The sequence below is a fragment of the Brugia malayi genome, assembly GCF_000002995.4.
Source record: "Brugia malayi strain FR3 genome assembly, contig: Bm_v4_Chr3_scaffold_001, whole genome shotgun sequence".
NCBI classification, from domain to species: domain Eukaryota; kingdom Metazoa; phylum Nematoda; class Chromadorea; order Rhabditida; family Onchocercidae; genus Brugia; species Brugia malayi.
The window spans coordinates 7445914-7472151 of NW_025062477.1; the positions used below are offsets into that span (position 1 = coordinate 7445914).

The following is a 26238-nucleotide window of genomic DNA, read 5'->3' on the forward strand; positions in this document are numbered from 1 at the left end:
ATTGCAATAAAAGTTTCTGTTAAATTTCTTTCAACTTATTTTTTATAAGAAATGCGTTTCGATTTCAAATAGAGATTACTTTATTCTCTAACCAATAATTATTGTCAAGTATAATTATGAATGCCATAGAAACATTTATTAGAATTTGAAGGCATTGTACGAAGAGACGAAAACGAGGCGAAAGGAAATGTGAAATCGGGTGACAACGATTATTTTTTGTTCCCTTCGAGATTTTTACAAATTTCAAATAGAACAGTCAACCACTAGTACTAATACATTCTCTGTCTTTCTTCTTTTTCTTTGTTTCATTTGGTTATTATTATGATCATTAGCCAATTCACAAATATCGTTTGAAAGAATTAATACGACGTAGTTGAGTAACTGTCATTACCGCCTCTGCGGTAGGCACAAATGCATTCAAGGTTATCATACGAAGAGAGAGAGGGAGAGGGAGAGAGAGATAAGTAGAAGATGAAAAAGATAGAAGGATAGATTTTATAGTCATTAAAAAAGTCTTTTATTTCAAAATTTTGCTAAATATTAAAAAAAAAAGAATGAAGCAACTTGTCAAATCTTATCAGCTATATGCTAACATGCAAGCCTAAGATACATTCATAATTTTATTTTAAATGCTTAAAATAACCTTTTAATAAAAAGAAGAAAACAAAATTTCAAAAATACCGAACTACCGCCTTAGAAGTGCAAATACCGAGCATCTTTTTAAAATATTTTATGTTTAAATATATTTAAATAAGAAATATCTACTCGATGACATATTCTTTGTGCAGCATTTAGGTATGAATAAATGTGAGACTTTAAGTGGAATATTTTCATGAAATTCACTACCGCCATGGTTTACGGGAGATTTCAGGAAGGAAATGATTCTCAATGCTAACTTTATTCGCTCTAACAAGTTAATGTTTATTTAAATTTAAAAAAAAAAATCGGAAATTTGTAACGTAAAAATAATCAAAGAAAAAGCAATTAGTTTCTTTTTCTACTTTTAAACAAGCTAATAAACTTTTCAATCTTTTTAATCTCTTTATAAGCATATATATAATTGTTTTCTTCATCAACTAATTCCTGCAATAACTTCTGAACTTAGAATGGTAAAGTTTTTATTTCATAATTTAAGTCTAATAATTTAAAAAATTAGAACTATTGCTATGAAGTATTTAGAGAAAACGAATAGATTTCTTGCGCTGATAATTTGGGCATTTTAAATTCTTTATGATTATTAGAAGAAAGTGTAAATAAATTGTACACAGAAAATATTTCTGACTTTTAGTTTTTCAAGAAAATTGGTTAAGCTTTGTAGTTTATTACACTTTCTCTTTTTATAGACAACAGCCAAAATCTTTTTATCATTGGAAAAAGAAAAAAAGTGATTTCTTACGTATATGTTTAATTAACCTGCTACTTATTTCCTTAACGACAATCCTCATTTATGATAGATCTATGCTGAAATTGAACTCATATTGAATTAATTAAGAACTGACCAATTAAATCGTAAACGACGATAATTTATAAATATTATCACTGCCTTTATTGCAATACATAGGATGAAAGAGTGATGTGATGTAGTGATAATTGTTAATTGAAGCAAGCAGTTGCGTGAAGCAATGAATCATCTGTTCAAAGTATGAGAGAATGAAATCTTAAATTCTTCATTTTCCTTCTACCTTTCAATCTCTTCTTCTCATCCATGCTGTTTGCTTGATAAGCTTTTCATTTTTGTTATCACAAGTTTCCCTTCAGTTCTGCTTCTTTCTCCTGATTAACACATCTGACAGCTCTTGTTTTGCAGGATTGAGAAACAAGGAGATGGGAAGGAGACCCTTTTAGCATTTCCGGTCTCCTTTTAGCTCTCTTTTGAATTATTCCGAAAGTAGTTTAGCTGCAGTAAAATTTTCAGTTTCACAGAAATACACTTCTGAATTCTTTGTCAATATTTAAATTTCTTGTTCTATCACAACGAGAGAAATAAGTGCATTTTAATTTCTTGATCTGAAATTTTAAAACTTTCTATCATTTCATATTTTGGAATAAATTTTATTCCTATCTTAAATAAAATACGTATATATTTAATTATTTCGGTCGTTTCTTCACTCAATAATTCATTTATTATTAATCGATCCCAATCCATTCATTCTGCGGGAAATTTAAATAAAAACAATTTGATGAAAACTAAATTGTACGAATGAATTTTTTTCGTAGTTAAAATATGCTATTACAGCAACGAAAGTAAAAACTTCGAGAGTATTAATGAAACGATACGGTGGACGTATTAATAACAACGTTGTTCAATTTACCTGAGAAAAAAGTGTTCGTCTGTTAGTTGCTCGATTTGTTATTATGTCATTTACGAATTTCTAAAAAGAGAAGCAAATTTTGAAATTTGTTTTGTCATTTTTTAAAAGTGAAATTTAACAGTGATTGATAAATTTTTTTAGAAAATTTAAAACGAAATTGAGGCTGCGTCACAGATGATTAATGTTGAATATGAATTAAGTTGAGAGTTAGTTGATTTCAAATTCTTTTTTTTTTTTTTTTTGTTTGTTTTGAAATTAGTTGTTTGATTCATTTTTTTTTCTCAGAAACGACAAAAGAACTTTGGGAATTCATCGTTTCTGTTAAAGATTATTCGAACAGTATGGCTTGTAATGAAATGAGTGATAAAGTGAATGTCTCCAGAAAGAAGAAAGTGATACTTAGCAGCCTGATCAGTTAGTAATTCTTTTAAGTGACAATCCTAATGGTAAAAAATGTTGATATGATTTAAAACATCTTCAAAAGCATCTTCGACAAAAAATACTTACAAGTGAAATATGTTCCCAAAATTATCCAATTCCTCCAATTTATAAATATGAAAACAATTTAAAGATTGCGTAGTTTTGATTGATCCTTAAAATTTTGAATCACACCAAATGAATTAATTAAAAATCAAGAAAAAATTTTTTTGTTCTTATTTTATAATTCACAAAATGTTCTTTTATTAAAATTCAAATTGGATCACTGTTACTTCATAATGGTAAATTTTTTACCTGCACTTATTAGAGTGATGACCAGTTTTGTTTACTTTACAATCAAACAACTCTCAACTGGTTAATTTCTGAAATATGAAATTTATATCTCAAACGTGAAATTTTTAATTTTTTGTAATTTGTGGCAAAAGAAAAAACTGATTGTACTCTTCTGATGTACCAGAGGAAAAAGATAGGCAATAAATGGGTAATTATAGTTCGACAGAAACTCTTCCATCTCTCCTAAATTTAATTTTTTGAACTACTGCTATTTAATAGTATATTCACGGCAACATAAAACGATAGATTTAACGCAAAGTTTTAAATTCCTACTTCTAACGTTTGACTTTAAAAGAAAAAAACGAATTTTTATGCTAGTTCATTTATTTGTTAGTTTAAAATCATGTCAAGCATTTTCTTTTTTAATCTATATTGAATACTATTTCATTATGAAAACATTTTTATTTCATCATGACAAACTTTTTCCGTGAGAACTTTTGAAGGAGAGGATGAACTACAAATAATCCACATGATAGAATCATCTTATCAGTGTTAGCTAATGCATACTTTATGTTTCAGCGCTTCATAATCAGATGAAATAAATAGCTTCCATATTACCCAGTCAGTCTAATCAGTTAGCACTTAAAAAAAGTATTCTTCTCTTTTTCAAAACTATCACTGCTAATATCCATCCACTTTCATGCGTAGAAGACCCATGAACTCATTCTTATCTGCTCGCTTATTGTTACTTACTTACTTTGGAATATTGATACCTTTGCTGCAATGAAGTATATTTCTTCCCCAGTTTAGCAGAGCTATATATTTCTTCTTTCTCTTTTCCGGTTATCATATGATGCAAAAGGAAATAAAAAATGGTTTATTTGTTAACACTTTTTTTGAGATGTTTTATCTCCTGCTAATCAATCAATTTTTCTTTAATTGCTTGTATGTGCCAGCAAAATAGCCTTTCTTATCATATTAGAACTTAAACCAAATGCACTGACATACCATCCGCACGCGCTTTTTCTATATTCACAAACTGAATTCATTTTGACTGAAAAAATTAAACGGAAAGGTAAATTATATGATCTTTAAGATAGTATAATTATTTGCCCTTAGGATAGTGTAGTATTAGAAAATCATATAATTTTGAGAGTACTAGAAAGTCATATAATTTCTGGAATAGTATATTATTAGAATGTAATATGATCTTTAGAGTAGTGTAGTATTAGGAAGTCACATGATCTTTAGAATATAGTAAGTGTCAGAAAGCTATTTGACCTTTAGAATAGTATGGTATATATCTATATGTATAACGAAACTTCTTAGTTAATTTTAACTGATATTCACTAAAAGAATGTGATTCCATCTATTTACTCTGGAAGAAAATTTCTGGCACAAATAGAATTTGATTAAGATACAATTTTTAAGATAGTGGACCTAACCTAAAATACCATTTCCGAGCAGGTTAAAGATTTATTGATTCAAAAAACTCCTCAGAGAAAACTTTCTTCAAATTCTACTGAGAGACAAAAAAATCTTTTATTTCTATCACTTTTTATAAGCGACAAGTTTTAATATAATTCGTTATTACTGTGTAAAATTAAATAAATTAAATAAAAAATTAAATTTTCTGCAGGTCTTACTCCGTAATATTCCAGGCACCGTATCCTACTCATAGCATCACATGCATATTTTACTGCTAGTTACTGTAATTACATTTTTAACATATTCTATTGGTACTCAATACAGGATTCGTCTGACATTTTGTGACCAAGCGCCTAATTCAGCTCTCCAAATTGTCTGCTCACAACTTAAAAAATGGGATACAACCGTCAGGGTTGGCCAGATTTTTGATGAAATTTCAATTTATTCTTGATTTTCCATTATTATCAATCAAAAATTTTTTGAACTTTTAAAGATAAGGATAGAAACTTCCATTTAAATGAAGCCTATAAGCAGTAAAGATTTAGTCGAGTGAACTAAAACGAAAGACCAGATGAAACGGAATGATTTGATGATTCTCGTATTTCCAATAATTTTGCATAAGAACTTTTGAATGTCCTGATTACATATGAAATCAACACAAGCAATTAAGTTCCGCATTCAAAACGAACCATTTTTTAGCAACATCATTCCATTTCGCCGAATAAATCATCGTCATCCTGGACTTCACAAAGAATTTGGTCCACCAGTCGATCCCGATGGACAAGTAATTCCCAAAGTTGGACTAGTTGGTCCTCATGGACTTCCTCTTATAGTATACCATCACATGAAGCACTGTATCGCATGAATAGTCATGGTAACTCTCCGCTTGCTATCAGCCATCATGTTAACTTACCAATGCCTTCTAGCTTAATAAAAAATTTCACGGCTAACACATACACCTCAAAGGGACCGAAGCGAGTGGCACTCGAAATACAGTATGAAATTTCTTCTCTTCCTAGTAAGCATTCTTCCTTCTCGAATATTTTATTCTAATGGAAATATTGAAGAAATAATAATACAAGATCAGACTTATTTTCTGAGATTCTCGAAAGAAATTTTTGTTTGAAAACTTTCCAATACATCCTGTATGTCACTAATTTCATATGCAGTTATTTTCTTCAGTTTTTCCTCCACAAAGCATACATTCATATATTCTACTGTAATTTGTAATTCCAGAACAAAGTAAGTCAATCCATACCCGTGGCGGACAAGTAACAAATGTGAAGACGTATTATCCACGTACAATTTCATCATTATCATTATCATCGTCATTTGGTAGACAACAACAAATCTTGAAGAATGATGATTTGAGTGAAACGTTGCACAGCAAAAAGATTACAAATAATGTACAAAAGCCACCTTCAACTGCTATCATTAAAAAAGATCTGTATGCAATGGAACAAGATATGGTTGGTCCACCTGGTCAACAACGACCCAATAATTTGATTCGCAAACAATTTTCATCATCATCATTACTATCAACCATTTCATCCACACAGTCATCATTGATGAGAATGTCAAGTAGTTCCGTTAGTTCATCGATACTTTCGGTTGAACAGCAAGACAGGAAACCATTTGAGAAAAATGTTAGTATTTACGGTAATAAAATAATGCCAAATTAAATTATTCATTTCTTTGAAATATTTGATTGATCTTTTTTTCTCATATTTATGGTATCATCTTGTGACAATGATAATATCGAAGTAAGAAGTATAATAAAGTATGATATTTATTGCAATGCATTTCATTTAATTCGCATTTTTTCCTTTTTTTTTTTCTGCGGAAAGATGTTTAGTTTTTTTTTTTGGAAAAGCTATTTCGATTGCATCTATTTTGATTACTTACTATTTTAGCAGTCAGCTGAATCTCGCACTTTGTTGCTGAATCAGCAATTGAAAGCTTTAGCATGCATGGATATCAACTGCTTGTGTCCATTTTTTAATGGTATTCGTTAGTTTAGACTTTATGTAAATTAATTTGTATTATGTCATTCTTAATTTTCGAATATGATAAATCGTCTTTATCATTTAATATTGATGATATTGGTTTGTCACTATCATTATCATAATGGTGATATTAATCATTTTCAAGTCTGTTGTCACTAATTATCCGAGCCATTGTTTAAGGTTCACTGAGAAATTTGGAATGTTTCTTATCAAATGGGAAGAAAGTTTCAATGGCTATTCGTAAGGAATATAGGCAATTAAGTGAAGAAGAAAGGCAACGATTTCATAGTGCTTTAAATCGATTGAAGCGAAGCGGTGATTATGATAAAATTGCGCAATGGCATTCAAATCCAAAGTTAAGTGGTGGAGCACATTCTGGACCTGCTTTTTTGCCTTGGCATAGAGAATACATCAAAAGGTCCTCTCAACTAATAGAACTATTATCATTTATTATTTTTCTTATTCATATAGGAATCAGTAGCGAATAACTTCACTTTTACTGCAACATAACTATGGCTTTCATTTCGCTTTCATGCATTAGAGAAATTCTTCAGACTAGAAATTGCTCTTCGACTCATCGATCCAGATGTGTCGCTACCGTATTGGGATTCAACGCTTGAAAATGGGATACCAGAAAGCGCAGATACAATATTGTTTAGCAAAGAATTAATGGGAGAGAATGATAAATATGGCAATATAATTAATGGTTTCATATCCAACTGGACAACACCTGAGGTTAGTAATAATGTGAAAACTTTTTATGTAAATATAATTTTCTAAAAGTTGTTAACAAATTGTTATGACAATAAGAAATAATGATGAATTGATTGGGATTTATATGAATAGGGAACTATCTCATATAAAATTTATTGCTAGGGAAAGCAAATAATTAGACGACCTGGACAAGAAGGACGTCCTCTGAATGAAGATGATATTCAAGCTGTAATGAGACATTCGGATGTAATCGGCGTACTCGCTTATACCGCTCCTCAGCCGGTAAATTTTATAGCTTTCAATTCACATAAATCATAGTTGGTGGCTTCTTTCAGTGATCAGTAGCTTAAAAGTACACTGATTACGTTTAGCATATGCGTTTACTGCGTTCCTAAAAAATAAATAAGTAAAATATAGCTAAAATGCCGAATATCTTTGGCTTCGCCGAAATAGTTGTTGCACTGAAAATGCTTCAATCTTTATATCACATATAAAATTGGAAATATTTTAATTATGCTGACATAACGAAAAAATACAGGGATGCAGGTATCCAACAGATTGGACATCACTCGAGTATAGCCATGCAAATGCACTTGTATGGATCGGTGGTGATATGTTTCATCAAATAACTTCTGCAAATGATCCATTGTTCTTCCTCCATCACGTTTTTGTGGATAGCATTTGGGAATACTGGCGACAACATCGACAAGTATTATATTACTAGAACTTCAATTTAAGTTGAACTAAATTCATCATCATCAGAAACGAACATTCTGAAAAATTACAATAATTGGCAAGTGTTCCAGAATTTTTCAGAGTCGAGATTCACGATCGAAAAGTTATCCGCCAGATTTACCAGAATGTAGTGGCGAAAACCATTTTGCGCAAAATTCCATGCGACCATTTGAACCGCTTAGAAATATCGATGGAATCAGCAATAATTACAGCGAGAGATTGTACAAATATGCACCACGACCTGTTTGTCCTGGACGCCAGGATAAACAGTGTGGGAGCGAGTAAGTGATCGATTCTTCCAATTCGATTCATTTTCACTTCCTGAATCTAACAATTTCAGATTAGTCATGACAAGAAATTTGTCCCTAAGTTTGTCACAAAAAGCTGAAAATTAATTGCAACTTTATGAGTTACTGTGAGCAAATCAAAGATGTTCAATGGGGCCATAAATTAATTAAGTAACCATCAAGTTTTGAAGAGTTTGGTGATGATAAGAGAGATGAAATCTGTGAAACCCACTAATAAACGAGCAAATTGATGGATAGATAAGAGTTTAGCTGACTCTGGAAGCAGTAAAACGTGGATTCAGATTCCTATTCTGTGATTTATCACACGGATACGCTCGGTGTTCGACAAAAATACGCGTGGGAGGCAATTGTGACAGTTATACACATCAGGAGAACCCTTGCTACAATGGTTTTTGTCTGTCTGGAAGATGTATTAAAAACGCACTGGTTCTACAGAAACAAGATGAAATATTTTTTTAATTTAAAATTTTCAATTAGCAAGAAGTAAAGATAACCTGAGGTCACTGCTGACTTAACTCACGTTTCTCGCTCAGTTTTCAATTAGATACAACATTTTTTGTAAAATATTAGAATTTCTCTTCATCTTTTATTCTTTCTAATCATATCTTTTGCCATATTTCATTTTAAAACAAATTTCCTTTCTTTTCTTGTTTCAGACAAATCGAAATAATATAAAACGAACGAGAAGTGTAGAGGATGTAGCTATAGGGAAGGTGACAGCGCTAATTACAACAACAGCAACAACAAATGTTGAAAAGGTTTACCATAAAGACAAAATTTACCACCATGCTGTTTCCCTTTCATGACTTTTTTCATTTGTATATTACCTGTGGATTATTAAACAATTTTTCTAAGAGACATGATTGTTCTATGTTTTTTTTTATTCTAAATTGTGCAAATTTTAACAGAAAATTGAGTTTTTACGCTCAAAAATTGATTGAAAAAGGCTAAAAATCCCTACTGATCCTGAATTCATTGGCATAATACAATCGAGAATTCGTAAAAAATATTCTGCCATTTCTTTAATCATTTAATTTAATTGAGTAATTAATTAAGCATTACATGAGTGATCTTTATTTCAGGAGCAGTGTTATAACAGTCATGAGTGTTGCTCAATTTGGGCTAATAAGGGTGAATGTAAAACAAACGAGAAAATAATGCTAGATTGGTGTCCTGCATCCTGTCATAAGTGTGTTGCACAATATAATACTCTTTCTGGCAAGTTTTGTTTTGGCTACATATATCTGTTTTAGCCTGTTAACAGCTTATCAGTAGATCATTGGAAGAGATAAAATTAAGCTGATATAATGAGAAATTAACACTTTGAATAATGTTATTGAATTTATGAGTAAGAATGACTATTCGAATTTAATATTGAGATTAAGAGATTAGCAAGCGATCACTCTTTTATACTATACTTTAAGATGATAATAAAAACTGATAGAGATAGCTATTAAATGTTTTACACTTGATTAGCATACGACAATTTAACAAGTTCCTACTAATTAGTAATTTCTGAGATTTCATCTTTCACAACTAGTGCCATCTTCCTACTTTATTTCATAACTTAAATATCACCAAATTTCTTCATTACTTCCAGACGACCTTTGCATTCTGTATCCTAGATTTTGCCAAGATATTGTGCTTCCTTACACATCAATAACACTTCAGTCAGTTTAAAGTTTTGTTCAATGATCGTTGCTTGTATTTTATTATGTCTGAATTGAGTCATTTGCGCTTCAAATCTCGCTTTTTTGATTTCTTTGTTCACTGTAATAGTAATTTACTATTCCTGTTCTCATAATTCCAGCTATTTTTTTTATTCTCACTTCTTACTTTCCTTGTATCGCTTGAATGTCACATTCATTAAGCTCCTCATATGACTCATCTCTCTGTTAAATTGAGGTAAAGTGAATGAAATGAATGTTTGATTGCAGAATGTTCAGATCGGCATTTACAATGTCCCGTTTGGGTCATTCAAGGTGAATGCCACAAAAATCATCTATGGATGGCTGAAAATTGCCGGTTCAGTTGTCGACGATGTAATAAATTGCGAGCGGACATTTGTGAAATGATGACAGATAATAGATAGGTAACCGTACTTGTGTGACATATTTATATATGAATTTTCATTAATTCTATTATTATGCATTTACTGTTATACTATTCTACGAGTTCCAATCTAAACATCTTATTAAGCAAGCATTTTTTTTTTTTTTTTTTTTTTTTTTGCAGTCGGAGTAGAATTGCCATAGCTATTTTACTGAAGGGAATCCAGAATAGCAAACTATCACCAGTCCGACTGCTAAGTACTAAGACTATAATAGTAATAATGCTGTATTCCTCGACACAATTAAACTATGATGAAAGTGTCCTGATAGCATCATAATACTAATACTACTATTATTATTATTATTTTCAATAATTTTATAAAAAATTATTTGTATGAATGCATTTCCGCATCTCCTAGAAACTGTTTGCAAAAGTCAATTAGGAAAATAAAGTTCCAGCAGTTTCCCAATAATGTAAATTATGAGGCTTATAATTTCAATATATGTAAGAACCGATATTTCTCGAATATTGTTAAATATTTTAACTAAACATTCATTTTTAAGAGATAAGTAGAAAAGTGCGAGACTGAATTTCATAAGTCATGAAAAGATTCTCATCATTATCAATCGATTTCAGTAAGATTACTCGAACATCGTACAGCGTTCTCGATGATAAGATTAAGCGGCATAAGCTAATTTGAAATTAATAATTCTTATAAAAGTATCATAAAGTAAAGGTCTTCGTATGCTATTCAATATCTCTCAAAAGGAAAAAATGCAGCGTTTTCAACACCAAAAACTAAAATTATGATAAACTGAATTAAGCTCAATGAAAAAGAAGTAAACATAGGCTACTGCATCTAACTGTATTGCAAGATAACATATATATCTTCGTGTAAATCAAGGTATTACTGCAATACAATCCACTAAATACATTACATTAAATATACGAAAAAAAACTGTTAGCTTGAATATTTTGAGATAATTCTGAACAGAAATGAACAGCAAATACCATGTTTCCCTACTTACTACTAACAAATATCTCGATTTCTTCTACCAAAGATGTCGAGAATTATGCTCCAACTATATGAGCCATTTGTTACATACAGGCAATAAATGTATAATGGTAAGACTTTACATTAGTAGAATCAAATCAATTAAAATATGTTTTTACCGATGGCTGAATCTTCTGGTTCCTTTCATCGTTCATACTAACAGCGCTTATTCAAAGATGAAAGCTAATGATGTATCTGAATAACATATCGCGTAAATCATGATATTTTAATGAGCTTTTTATTCAAGCAACATTAATGAAATAGTTCATTCCCACAAGCCTCATCAATGCAAGACTATGTCAGATAACTAATTCGGGAAAATATCGCTTTCAGGAAGCATTGCCTTTGAATAATTGGACAATCTTACCAAACACATTATCCACAAGTTCGATTTCATACAATATTGAACTATCAAAATCGTTTCAAAAGTTTTCATCGAGACTGGTATTTATTAAAGAAATGACATTGTCTATTATTTATTGCCTAACTTATGAGAATTGAAATTATCCTTTTTCATACATTCATACTTCCAATGACTGCCCCACTGCTTAATTATGCAATATTTCAAATATTTATACAAATGTATTTCACTTCAGGCAACTCTACCACTTAACGTTATATACCGAAAAACATCATCATACGTACAAAGCACCAAACAATATAACATTTAGCTGGCCTTTCAAATATCATTTAACCCTGACTGTTTCTGTTTAACTAGCTGCTTTCACATAATCTAGTTATTTTAGAATGTGTCAACTTTAGAACATGTCAAACTTACTAAACAATGTTTCACAATTAGACTGAATTTACTTGGACAAAATATTCTAAAGTAACAGTATGGTGAAGCCAATTATGACAAATAATAAAGGCATAAACTCTACTGAAGTATTGAAAATGTTAGGAGATTAGCATAGAATATTTCCAGTAAGCTATAAACTATGTACTCAAAGCCAAGTATCCATTTTTAAAAGAGGAATGTCAAGCCAACAAAAAAGCAAATTATTTTAATTCACCCGTAGGTCTTAATGTTGACAAAAACAGAAATTAACAAAGCAATAAGAATATTCTGGTTAACAAATATTATAACAGCATGATGTGCTTGTAATATATTAAAAAACAATCACGAAAGTAAACTTAAATAATTAATAACTCAGCCAATTAAATTCTTTTTGTTGGCAGAAGCATATAAAATCTGTGTAGGCATACCAAACTTAATTTGGTTCAAAACGAGACATCTTTTCCAATTTTAGCGTGACGGAGATTTTCCGGATGTCCCTCTAGAGATCAAAAATATCAGCAGAATGATAAATATATGTAAATATACAGAAAACCGAACTTCAGATCTATGAAGATTATGCAATGGTAATGTGATTAAAATCGGTGAACCTTTGTTTGGGACAGTTTGCTGCCTGGAATTAACTTCTCTAAACAATGAAAGTTAAAGCTGATTTTGGTTGAATGAGAGAATGTCAGAATCAGTCACGCTTATGGTTTTAGATTAATAAAACTAAATGATGTGAATAATGGTTTAAAAATTTTGACATGGAGTAAACCAACGAAAAATGATTTGTAATCTTATTTCAATAATATTCCAGTTATTCAATTCATAATTTAATTAATAATTACTCAAACGGCGCTAAATTATTCTTTTAACTAAAAAATCCTTACATTTTTGTCATACCAAAGTTGCCATTTTTCAGCAGAGTGTTTGTATTTCGCAAATTTCTGACACCATTCTCGATATTTTGATTTAAATTGAGCTACACTAGTCGGTTGTGCGCATTCAGCTACAATGAAAAGCTCAGTCTTATTATTAAAGTAAACGGTTCAATCTCAATAACAAACTGAGGCTTCCGTTGCAATGATAAATACTCCAATAAAAGAAAGCTAACCATCATCGACTGTAATTTCGTATATCATAACAGCTTCTTTGTCTATACTGCATTCATAGGTACCACTATCTATTCCAGAAACCTAAAAAATAAGGTGGTATTTGAAAGACAACCACTTCAAGCAAATACTATTTTGAAAACTACCATTTAAATTAACACTTGCATTGAAAACAACCAGTCCTCCTTCCATTGTTAACTGCCTCTTTTCAGATGGCAAAACTGGATCAGTATTGAAAATCCACGTTGATTGCGTCATACAAATGAGATGCAATGTGTCACCAACATAGGCATTAATCATCATCCGTTTTACATGCCCTAGACATTTGCCAGTATCTTTAGAATTGGAATTGACCCACCTAAAATTTAAATAACTTACAAATTTGTGAAAAAAAGTTTCGAATAATAACCACTGCTTAAAAGAACAAATTCTTGATGCAACAGAAATGAACTTTATTGGAACTAAACCCATCAGACAGAGAGTGTTTTCGGAGAGATGCATATTTCGAAGTTTAAGCACCAATATAAAAAAAAAATGAGTGCCAAAGTCGAAAGGAAAACTGATAGAAAATAAACATAAAAAGGAAATGATTAATAAAATCCTTTACCCAGACGCTGAGGAATGAGCTCGTTCACGTTTATAACATAATCCACGAGCAGTATTCCATGAACAGTATGGGTCAACAGCACAATGCTTACAAATAACATGAAGTGAGCACTGGGCCAGGAAGTACTGGGCGACACTATCCTCACCCGATACATAGACAAATTCGCCTGGCAATAGTGTCATGGCAAAAACAGTTCCAGTACTTTTCAAATTATACGTAGCTAACAATGTTGAATGCTTATCTTCAAACCAATGCGCTATCTTATGTAGCCTTTGAGAACTGAAAGACAGTATATATTGCCTGAATTGAGTTCAATTTTTTTTTGCTGAAATTTTTAGTGCTTTCATAGAATTTTCATGCTGAACTAAGCATGGAATCACTGAAGCTAAGATTTAAAAATGCTAAGCTGGATATTATCGGAAATTCCGAGTTAGCCAATGGGTCATTGTTACATGTTAATTGGTTGAAATTTTCAAATAAGAGAATCACATCAAATAATAGTTTAAAATTAACCTATGCGAATAAACAAAAATAACGTTGACATCATCCATTGAATCAATAGCAATGTGTGTTAGCAGTTCATCACGCAACACTAGCAGTGGTTGATCAGCTGATATAGCATCTGCCATCAACAAGTGAGATCGTGCAAAATGTAAAGTACTATCCGGGACAGATGCTGAATTGGCTGTGCACTAAAATAATATGAATTCCTAACAAATTTTCAAAAAAAGCTAGTAATTTGGCAAAAATGGAATTTTAGAACATGAATCAATTGAATAAGAAAATTTACTGCTCCAGGACGATGTTCAGGAACATTTTTGGGTGATGTAGTGATCCAACTACCATCAAGTGAGGTTTGTTCCAAAAAATATCCATGATCGAATAACTATAAACAAAAAAAGATATTTATTTCAATGCATACAACAATCGAGTAAGTCAAACTATTTATATAAACGACTTAATCAACTACTAATTTATTACATGCAATTCCAATCATATGCCAACACAATCAAGTCTTTTAGGGCGAAAAATATTTACAAAATACCTGGTCAATACTGTTTAATGAGAAGACGCAAACGGCGCTACCACCAAAAGAGATTTCGGGTGTTATAAAAGTAGCGTAGAACAAAGTGTCAGATCTACCATCTATGCTTTGCAGTGATTCTAGAAATTAATAACTGCGACATAAAAGTGAACAAATCCCATAAACAGACCCGTCTTCAATGGATTCAATAACAAAACCATCTTTATTCTTTATTTACACCGCATTCATCACGGATAATTAGTAACTATCAAAATTTGTTCTTTTTTTTTTTCATCAAAAAAACAACCGGTATTAAACAACATTTTCAATTTATTGAGGATACGTAGATTCTAAAAAAGCACAAAGCAAACGTACGCAATTCATTGAAATAAATGGAGAGCTTTGAAGAAGTTGAGCAATTCAGACGAGCCTTAACGAATGTAGTCCAAACCTGTCTCAACACGTTTTTCCCACCAACATCTTTCTATAATTTGAGCAATATATAGATTATTTATAGGCTAGTTAAAAAGCTGTTCGACACAATATTTAACATTACAACATGGTGATAGGCAGCATGATGAAATATTATGCAATGAAAATGAGATTTTTTTGGAAAAAAACCATTCAGAAAAAAAAAAAAATCAAATTTACAAAGAGAGAAAACAACACTTACCTTACAAATACGAGCAACTCTAGAAAATACAACACGCTCACAGTTTTCACGCTCAATCGCCACTTCACGGAAAAAGAAGTAGACATACTTGCCAATGCTGAATGATGCCACGAAGTCCGGTTCTGAGCCATAAGTTCACATTAGATTTAAGTAAATTAAATATCATGTACAACAAAAGAACGTCCTAGATATTAAACCAAAATTTGTACTTGGTACTTCGAATATTATTGAGATATAGGCATATGTCAAATTGCGTTTATCTATTAACATAACCACTTTATTTTATGCAATTTTTTGTGACTTTACATTTATATTAATTTACCATATAACCATTTCGAATCTGTATAGATGGTTCTCATTGAGGAATAGACTTCCTTATTGTTTTTGACCAGTGGTGGCCGATAAATCAGATTGTTGTCAAGAATAAGACCTGTTCTTATACCAGAATAGATAGCAGGTATATCTTCCGGGTTGCCCCACTCTAAAAATTTATCATTCTTCAAATCAGCACTGCGAAATATTAACCATTATGACGACAACTACAGATATACTAACTGATGATATTTGACAGAACTAGAAAAAAAAAGATTAAAAATTTTTAATTCACCGACAAGTACCGCCGTTGTATTGAGATCCACGTGAGCTGAACATACACCAATAACATTTTCGGGAGAGGAACGTTCCTGTAGGGATAACGCATCAAGTTCACGTAGCTGAGGTTTCATAGCATTTGAAGAGCAAACCAGCAATGTCTGATGACCTTCCTTCAGGAACATGAGTCGTACTCCATTAAAACATTCCGCATGGCCAGCTCGACGACATTCTTCAGCATCAGATTGGGAAACCGGAAGCTCTGTGTGAGCATACTAAATTTGTAGTAAAACCATGTTATTCAACTGCATAAAACTCGACTTAAATCATGGCAAATGAATGCAGAATTATCTTCACGTGTTCATGTGCAGTTTAATTTCTTTGAGACAAAAGGTCTCACAATTAAAAAATTAAAACTTCCCAAGCATTAAATTAGTAATAACTGCGTAAAATTTTAAAAATATGCTATGAAACGAAACTATAAAGTTACCAGGCCATCGGTAGACGTAGTTATATTGATATTATATGCCCACAACCGAAATAAGTGCCCATTTGCACCCACATAAAGGGATGCAGATTGTGGGTCCAGCAATAATCGCCTATACGCCAACCTTCCAATCGTAAAGACATTCTCTGAAAATCAAATCTAATTAATTCCGAACAATTATATCAACGATAAGATCAAACAACGCTGACAAGAAGTACCAATGGTCCTTGTCATACATCAACCATTATCAGGGATTCTAACTGTAGCTAAAAGATTCATTCTCTTATAAACAATTCAGCAATCTCACCTGGAAAGATAGTCGATATTGTGGATGCTTCCAAAAATGCAACAGCAAGAAAAAGTATGCCAATAAAAAGGACCTTGGAAGACAACATTGTCACCAATGGTTACAAACTGCCATGTGACACATAAATCAATATTAACAAGGACATCTGTCCATCTATCCTTCTTCCTCTTTCTCTGCTTCATTCAGTCTCACTACTGACCACCTCTCCATTGCTTCCTACTTTCTTTATAATGAAAGGAAAGGAAAGACAATAATCGATGAACATCCCACTGCGCCGTATATTACGTACAATAGTACAGTAATCACGTCACACTGTACCATGTCATGCTGCTCTTACTGGATTGGTGTTATTTGGGGTACTTTGGGATTTTCCATCGTAGGCCTAAAGTGGGTGAATTAAATGTCACTGGGCGATATTTGAACAACAATATCATCGCAATGCTTTACAGTTTTGCAAAATAAAATGTGCAATTTTGTCTCCGAAAAAAGAACCTGTTATTCGACTAGCTGATCAAAATACAAATAGATCATTGGGTTCCCAGAAATTATCCAAGATATTATGCAAAATAATTAAAAGTTTCCAGAAATCAACTAAGAATCTGTAGCTTCACACTTTATATTTATGTATGTAATTATAGTGGAAAACATAGAGCACAACATATTTGGAAGGAAGCAAAGACCTCCATTCCACCTGGGAGACGTTTTTCTCCCAGAAATTTTTGCGCATGAAAAGAGGCTGGAAATGCTTAGTCCCTTACTTTAACGAATGTTCCTAGTATTTCTGACAAATACATAAACTGTTACAACGCGAGATGATCAATATGATTAAATCCCATCAGTCAGGAAAATTAAATCATAAGTAACATGAACCAAAATGTAATAAGACACTGCGAAACCTATATACGATAATGTTATCAGCATGTAAAAGAAGCATTGTGTTATTTTAAAATAAAATATGGGAACAGCGGAAGTATCTGATTCGAATCACGCTGATTCGCAGTATAACGAGCAAGTCACATGGTAAACACTAAATGGAAGGTATCGCTGTCTACAAAATTGATGAGTTTCAGACAAAAAAAAAAAAAAAAAAACACGGTACCACTAATTTTCTTTCAAGCACTTAGATATTTCAAATTTATTTGAAAAAAGAATCGAATAGGATGTAGCAGTTTCCAAACTGCTCTTTGGTCAGCGAAACTTTATTTCGCCTTAATTTCCTAATGACAAAACAGGAACCAACTGATGTAAATGCAAATTAAGTGACAAAAACCAAATACATTATAGAATTTGCAATGATTCATCGCGATTTAGTAAGGACGACTAAAATAAGGCTAAGTGTGATCTAGTAAGGAAATGAACAAGTACATAAAGTATAATACATTCCACTTCAAAGCAGAAATTACATATTACTCCAAACAGCTATAAATCCCGAAGTACTTCAAATTGTGTAGCTATGAAAAACAATAAAGTGAGCCCGAATACTGAGCAACTGCAGTACAATCACTTCTCATTTGACATATGAACCAAAATTAAACATATGTGATTCCAGATAAGTAGATAAAAAATTTCTGGATTAATTTCAAATTTTTTATACCGTGGACAGCAACATACAGGCAAATTCATGACAAATTAACAAGTAATTTGACCTATAGGTAAGCGGTGTTTGTTTTATACATGTTACTTAATTTCTCTCCGACTTTTCTTTTCTTCAGATTAAAAACAATAGAGAAAAAAAGGGTTTTTAAAATGAACCAAATTTAGTTTCCCACACAAGACTCTATAAATTTTGTCTGAAAGAAGCACTGGGAACGCCGATACCAAATGAGCTGCTATAGCTTTTGAGAGTCGACAAATTATACAAACTGTGGGCATTATCACTTCCTGATACCTTTAAACCCTGAAACTATGAAATAAGATAATTTCCGGATTTTGAAATTCGAAGTTACAACAAGCAATTTACTAGAGCTAAGAATTAAGAAGAATCTGATAAATGTTTTGATAAACAAATCATTCACATGTCTCTCCCTTGAAAGTATAGCAGAAGAGTCATTTGTTCGAGGAACATATTGATAAGATAAATTATAATGGTTTTTTATGCAAAGTACCATAAACAAAAGGAGCTGTAACAAACCATGTTTGGAATCGATGATGAAGACAGTGATCCTGAGGAAGACTGAGCACTACTTCCAACAACGTTAGAAGATAGCGGCGGTGGTGCATTGGCAAGTATCTGTTCAAGGGCAGCTTTATCATCTATGGTTCTTAATTCCAAGAGATCAAAAAGATTCGGTTTTAATTCAAATTCTTCAAAGGTATTCATTGCTGGCTTAACTTGTTTGGTATTTGGCTGCAATAAGAAATCATGATACGGAATACCGGCAAATATGTGTGTATTTAAAGATATATAAGTCTGAGTTATATCTAAGTTAATTTTAAGTCAGTCGAAGTTATTTTAAGTCTAAGTTAGTAAATCATTCAACAAACCAATGGCGCCAAAAAATTTCATTGTCAAAAAACTTTTAATATACTGAAAATTACCTTTTCCATTTATAATCATTCCAAAAAACAGATTCAAGTTCGGAAATGGAAGTGTTAATTTTGTATCCTTTTTAAAATGCATAGTGTTAAATTAAATGAAATAGATGGAATAAAAAATTTTGGGTATTTTCATTCCCGAATTATATTTTCTTTCGAAGTCAAAATTTTGAAAATGACTCTATGAACCACAAAAACTAAGAAAGTGATTAACGCTGCTGCAGATTTCTGATAAAGATGATTCTTGCAGTTGGATATTTTGGAAAGTGATGAATATTATAACCTGTTGAGAAGTTGTGACTGCAACACGACTCGGTTCTAATATAGCATTTGAATAAACTTTTCGAGTATGTAATCCGCAGGTTATATTTGGGGCTCTCTCAACCACAATGCTTGATTGTCTTTCAGAATTTACATTCTTAGTTTTCATTTCTTTCACTTTGATTGTTAACGCAGCCTTATTCTTCTCGTAATCGGCAATAGCTTTTCTCTCACTCTCAAAACTGTACTGAAAATTTGCAAAAAGCAGAAATCTGAGAAATGAACAGTAACTGTTTATGCTGCACAAATTAATAAAGTGTTAATTAACCTCCGTCACAGATGGCCGATTAATCGTAATATTCGGAACTGCTACGCTCGGAAGTGGGAAAAATTGGTGACTGATGTCCATGTGAACATCATAAACATAATCTAAAAACCACATGTCAATTAGTATCAATTAACCAAGTCCTCTGAAATTCTAAGCAGTGCATACATAAAATATAAACTCTAATCAGAGTTAAGTTAAGAAAGATATCAACAAAAAAACTGAAAAAAATTTTTTTTTTTTTTTTTTTGAATGAAGGGAGTTTAAAGTGAAAAAGAAAAAAGAAACAGCATCAAAATAAATTATTAGTTATTCAAAATTCATCCATAAGAAATTGGAACATGGAAAAAGCAGCCCAGAAAACTGAATCACAATGAAAAATATGTCCCGGATGTTTTTAGCAACCAATAACCACTGTGCTAATGACCGAAATAAGGTAACTGAATTGCATGAAATTCTGATTTTCCTTTTACGCGATATTTTCTAGTAATATCAAGCTCAAAAGTTTGAGTGATTCAAATAAATATTAAGTTAAATGGAACCTTCTAAATGAGTTGATGACATCACAGCAAATACAATTAACATCGAGTGTTTGCAACTGTTGATATTTGTGGCACTGATATAAAATTTCCTACATTACTCAAAACCCTAAAATTACAGAGAGAAATAGCAACTAATTTTTTGAAGTTTCTCCAAAAAATAATACCGGAAACTGATGAGCAACGACTGAATTTGAAATGTTATAAGCCTCATTTAATACTTCACTAATCCTAACAAATTCTTTTTCGACTGAATCCGATTACAATACGCTACCCAAAACCAACCATTCCTGAAATATAAAGGAAAAGACAAATTTGATACATAAAGGTAAAATAAAACATATAAAGGAAAGACAAATTTGATAACATGCTAGAAAGTGTATGAGAAATAGAAAAACATACCTTAGTATCTGACCTAAAGAGAGTCCTAGCAATAAATTCTAAATTTCTTTCCGGCAAATGCGGCTCGGACTACGTAATTAAAATTGCTAGAATGATTAACGAAATGAATAATAATGTTCAACGGAGAAAATTCCAACTACAATAAGTTCAATAAGACGTAATAACATTGTTAATTTCGTTGATTATGGCTTCAAATGAGAAGGATAATGATCGACTGTTCCGAAAAGATGTTTAGTAGTGAACTTCCGGAAGTTAGCGAAAGCATTAACTGAGATAAACGTGAAACAAGTAATACAAAGTAAAGAATCTTTTCTCGGTCCCAACAATCTTATTTCAGTGTTCAACTCCAAACTTATAACAATAAAACCCAACAGGATAAACCAGACTTTCTGCCTTGATGATAACCAAATATACTTATAAAACTTCAGAGCAATGAAAAATAATACGGTCCTTTAGTGTAAATTTTGGTCCATTATCTTAATATAAAGTGTGTAAAATAAATATGTTGTACGAACAACATTTCTTCGTTCTTTTTAAATGAATTTATGCTTAATATGGTTTTAATTGAATTTATATTACTTGAAATTAGGTATTTTAATTGTTTTCTCAGAAACATTTTTATAAGCTGCATGTATTCATCAAACTGAAAATTACATCTAAAATTTTGTTTCACATTAAAATCGAAGATAATTAAAGAGCAAAAGTTTTTTCTGAACTGTGTTTGGCTAGATAATCTTTTGAAAATTTTCTATTTTTATAACATTTTATCTCAGTATTCCTTAATCCATGATTCAATTGAGTAAATTATCATTTTCTAAGGTAAAATAAATATTGTAATTTTAAAAAATTGATTTTGCTTCTTTAAAAATTATTTCTAATCTTTACAGATCTGAAAATTTCAAACTTATTTCATTTTTATGAATTAAAGAAGAAATGAAAGCATAATTCTTTCCAAATGAGTATGTTATATTGCGCTATTAAATATACATCTATTAGGTTATTATGAACCATTACAAAATCTGAATAAAATATGCAAAAAATAGAAATGGTCAAGATTTAAAACCCTAAACAGTTTTGAGTTGAAATAGATTAGATGAAAGAAATTTTGCATTGAAAAAAGTTAAACTTACTTGTGATTTGCTATTTTCCACTAATTATAATTTATAATTGGAATCATTTTTCCGAAATAAGATACGACGAATTTAAAAAAGTCTTACATTTTAGGGATAGAAGAAAATAATCATAAAGGACTAAAGAAAAGCGTTCTTTCTCTTCTGCCATTTAACTTGATGAATTTTTCAGAAAAAAAAATCCAGAAATTCTCTCCACAAAAAAACTAGAAGTCAATCATAGAAATTTAAAACATTCTTTATTAGTGTCTGAAATTTTGAATATTTTTATACATGTCTTATTTCGATTAATCAGTAGGTTAAACTAAATTAACTAGTCAAATCGAATTAATTTAATATAATCAAACTGATTTTAATTTATTCAATCATTAAAAAAAATTAATCAGTTAATATGTCAACATTATACTAATTAGTTTTTTGTTTCCTGTCCCATAAACTATATTACTACCAAATGAGAGTAAAATTTAGAAGAAAAGGAAGAAAGAAGTTGTTGATAGAAGAATAGCATTTAAGGTAAACTTAGCAGGGACTGACATTTGAAAAGTATCTTGCCATTCCGAATTCTCTCCTGTTAATCTCTTTTATTTTTCAAATCTATGATTATTTGATTCCACAGATTAAATTTAGTTCACTGCTGAAAAATGGAGGCCACCATGATCTTAGAGCTAAAGCTACATCAGGAATATCTTCAATTCCATTTTACCTATGTTTTATTCAGTTTCACTTATGACTTTCACTTGTAACGTTTTTTTTTTTTTTTTTTTTTTTGTGCAAAACCTTACTTTACAGCTCTTTTAAGGTTATTTTTTAACACATATGTTTATAACTTCTGACACGCTGATCTATTATCATCCCTTATCTACAAATTCTTAAATTTGACTGATTTCACTAACATTAGAAATTGTCCTTTCTTCGTGAGGACGTATATGACACGTGGCATATCCTTTGATTTCCCGAGTAGTAACCACGCCCCCTCATTGACAGATTAATAAAGATTGGTTTAAGTTTGTAACTTACTTATTTATCTACTTCCTGTAATCTTACATTTCAGGTTTTGGCTTATTTTTCTTCTCTAATCATTCTACTCATTCCTGTTTCCCTTCAGTCTTCAGCTATCACATCCATCTTTTCCGAATTTCATTAAGGAATTATAAATTATTTAATCTTCCGCCAATGTCTGCCTTTCCAGCCAACTTTCTAAACACAGTTTCTATTCAAACGATTTAGTGAAAGGCTCAAAATAACTGCCTCATTTCTTCCTTCTCGCAGGAACCTGTATGTGTTAGACAGATGACAACTTTTCGATCTTGATGTCTTATTTTATTGAAGATTGAAGATTGATGAGTACCTATAAGCTCTAATTAGCATATCTTTTTTTAATCAATTTCCTTTACTAAATTATTTGTCATATTATATTATAAATGTAAACTAGTAAGGCCAACTTTACAGCGCTTTGCAAAACATTCTTGAATACCTGTGGAATTTACTAAGGATCTTCTCGTCAAGTATTCTTTTTCATGGAAAAATATTCTTCGAGCGTCATAATATAAACCACAGCTTTTTTAATTACAAAATGAAGTTTGTTTTGTGAAGGCTATTCAGTTATTTATGCTAATAGTTTAAAGACTTAATAGCTCTCAGACACCTAATAAAGAATTTTTCTTTAGTAACAAAAAAGAAATTAATTCTCGTTTCCAACATCGAAAGCATTCAGATTAAAGAATTTCAAATATTTCTTCGTATTTTTTAAATCTATTTAAATTCATCGAGAAATGTTATTGAAACATTATAAGCCATTCAGTGGATTTTCTAGTGTAATTATCGCTGCGCAATTTTCAAAATTTCTGAATGATTAAAACACATTTGCTTGTCTTGCAGTAAAAATTTCATGCTTACCTAAGTTTATACGAATTTAAGTTTAATATTAGGTGCTTTTCTTTTTTGCTACCTAAATGATTTATCCTTAAAATTCCTCCTTTAAAAAATTTTTGAAAATATAAGTGTTGAATCCAAACAGTAAAGCTTTAATAAACAAGAATATGATCTTGAACAATACCCCCAAAGAAGTCTTAAATTCTTTTGAAAATTCTTATTGCATCATCAATCTCTAACTTGCTGATGAAGTTGAGGTTTAGGGAGGCAACAAAATATTTTTGAAAATTTAAGGAAGTGCAAGAATGTAACGTATAAAAAATGAAGAAATGTATTTATTCTAAATTAACAGATCAAGTTGGTGACGAAGTTGAAATTATGAGTCTTTATGTTCTAAGAAGAAAGGATAAAAGAAATGAAAAAAGAATATCGAAATTTGTGTTGAATATCACTAAATTAAATAATGACACCATTCCACATAGAACGAGAAGAAAATCTCATTTTTAGATTAATGATCAACAAGTCATATATAACGTTTTCAGATTGCAGTAATTAGTAAACATTGACGGAAAGTTGTGATCATTAAAGAATCGATAATGGGATACATTCCTGAGATCGAAATTCTAGAAGGAACTCAAGAGGTTAGTTTTTTCTATAATTACGTATGGCTGGAGGGTACTTTTAAATTTTCTACAAAATCTAATTTATATAAGATTGCCGTGATATTCATTTAATATTAGTAAAATTGAAGTATTGACTTTAATGCTATAAATATTCGATTATTTTAAGAACATTTTAGATTACTGTGCAAAAAGACTTATTTCTTTTTATCCCGAGTCTCGAACTTAGGGGGACAAGGTCAAATAGTGATTGTCTTGAAGAATTAAATCACTCAATGATATAATGCTATTCACTTAATTTCAACATGGAAAGAAAAAAGGAACTATCATTTCAAATTATCATGTTTTTACTTCTTCATGAAATGTGCGATAATTTTTTCATCATCTTTACTTCACCTCAAATATTTTAATTAAAATTTAAAACTGTTACATTTTAAAAGGATTAAAGGACATCTTATCCAGGCATTTTTAGCCTATTAATTTAGATATTTACAAACAAAATGCTATTTGCGGTTATTACACTGTTAAAAATCTCATTTTTTCATAAATTTAAATTTAGGACCCATTCAGTAAATATTTTCCTTATTCGAAATAATTTAACGTAAAATCCAAAATCCAATAAATACCAAAATTTTTAATTCTTTCATTTACGAGAAAAATTGGCGAAATTTTGGAGCAACAAAGAGATTGGGAATGTGATACAAAGATTTTTGCGATGATGCGTAAAAAGGAGAAATAAAATCAAAAAAATTAAATTTAAGATGCCCTTCTGCATATTTCTTTCAAACATAACTGATTTTCGTCTCTGATTATTTCATCCGTATAATAAATTAATGAACAGACTTCAATTTAATTGATCTTTAGGGAAAAATCAGAAACGATAGTCAGAACATTGTCTCATTTCAGTACTTCATCAGAGCAGATATTCTAATGAAGCAATGGAAAGTAAATGGACTTCCTTCCGATCACTGAACCAATCTGTTATCTTTTGTTATTCAAAACATTTCAATATAATATAGTAAATTTCAAAAAGTGAATATAAGTGTAGTATAGATATTAGAAATACAACATGTGAAGAGGACATCATATACTGAAACGTGAGTACGTTATACACGTCAGCAACAGAAAGGGAACGTTTAATGCTCATAATATAAAGATTTTTTATAAAGATTACGGTTGTACTAAGTACTATCAAGGACTGGAACACTCTGACAATCTTCTCCTTTCATTAATTCTACTACTTCAGCATTTACATTCACCACTGATTTCTAGTTTTTCATATGTTACATTTCTTTACCTCATTTAATTCAATTTCGAAACGTACAAATCTTACATAAGTTAATTAGAATTCACTTGGTAAATATCATCAGGAAATATGCAACTTCAAAGTTATTACACCTTCAATATCATAAAACTTTCCTTGCGAGTTCAGATGCTTATAAATAAGAGAAATATTCTAAATTAATCATTAAATGATAGCTTACTGAAGCAGAATTTTTCCGCCATATACTGAAGTTGAGCTTTCCATCCATCACATATGCTTTTGCTTATGAATATAAATAACATAACGTAGCTACTCGTCTAATCGATACACAGACCTAGTGTTGCTGAAATGAAGTGAAGTGATGTGAAGCATTCATTCATTTTCTGTCTTC

At 30.9% G+C, this 26238-nt stretch overlaps 3 protein-coding genes across 3 annotated transcripts; 1 reads left to right on the plus strand and 2 right to left on the minus strand.

Annotated features, from left to right (window-relative positions):
- Nucleotides 1–4710: 4710 nt before the first annotated feature.
- Nucleotides 4711–10306, plus strand: Bm12856 (Uncharacterized protein; the record flags this gene model as incomplete). The annotated part of the gene is made up of 13 exons (XM_043080304.1): nt 4711–4863; nt 5151–5469; nt 5688–6097; nt 6365–6455; nt 6638–6875; nt 7012–7192; nt 7334–7453; nt 7710–7880; nt 7988–8187; nt 8496–8640; nt 8871–8972; nt 9297–9432; nt 10152–10306. 13 exons carry the CDS (start codon nt 4711–4713, stop codon nt 10304–10306), a joined length of 2421 nt encoding a protein of 806 aa, XP_042936238.1.
- Nucleotides 10307–12672: 2366 nt separating this feature from the next.
- Nucleotides 12673–16987, minus strand: Bma-mab-20 (Uncharacterized protein; the record flags this gene model as incomplete). Its single annotated transcript, XM_043080305.1, has 14 exons — nt 12673–12729; nt 12989–13107; nt 13213–13294; nt 13370–13568; nt 13818–14096; nt 14331–14509; nt 14608–14703; nt 14863–14981; nt 15217–15325; nt 15515–15636; nt 15837–15995; nt 16122–16380; nt 16596–16738; nt 16900–16987. 14 exons carry the CDS (start codon nt 16985–16987, stop codon nt 12673–12675), a joined length of 2010 nt encoding a protein of 669 aa, XP_042936239.1.
- Nucleotides 16988–18676: 1689 nt separating this feature from the next.
- On the minus strand, nt 18677–20605 carry Bm12857 (Uncharacterized protein; the record flags this gene model as incomplete). Its single annotated transcript, XM_001901075.2, has 5 exons — nt 18677–18796; nt 19031–19246; nt 19718–19942; nt 20024–20124; nt 20563–20605. 5 exons carry the CDS (start codon nt 20603–20605, stop codon nt 18677–18679), a joined length of 705 nt encoding a protein of 234 aa, XP_001901110.2.
- Nucleotides 20606–26238: the final 5633 nt, after the last annotated feature.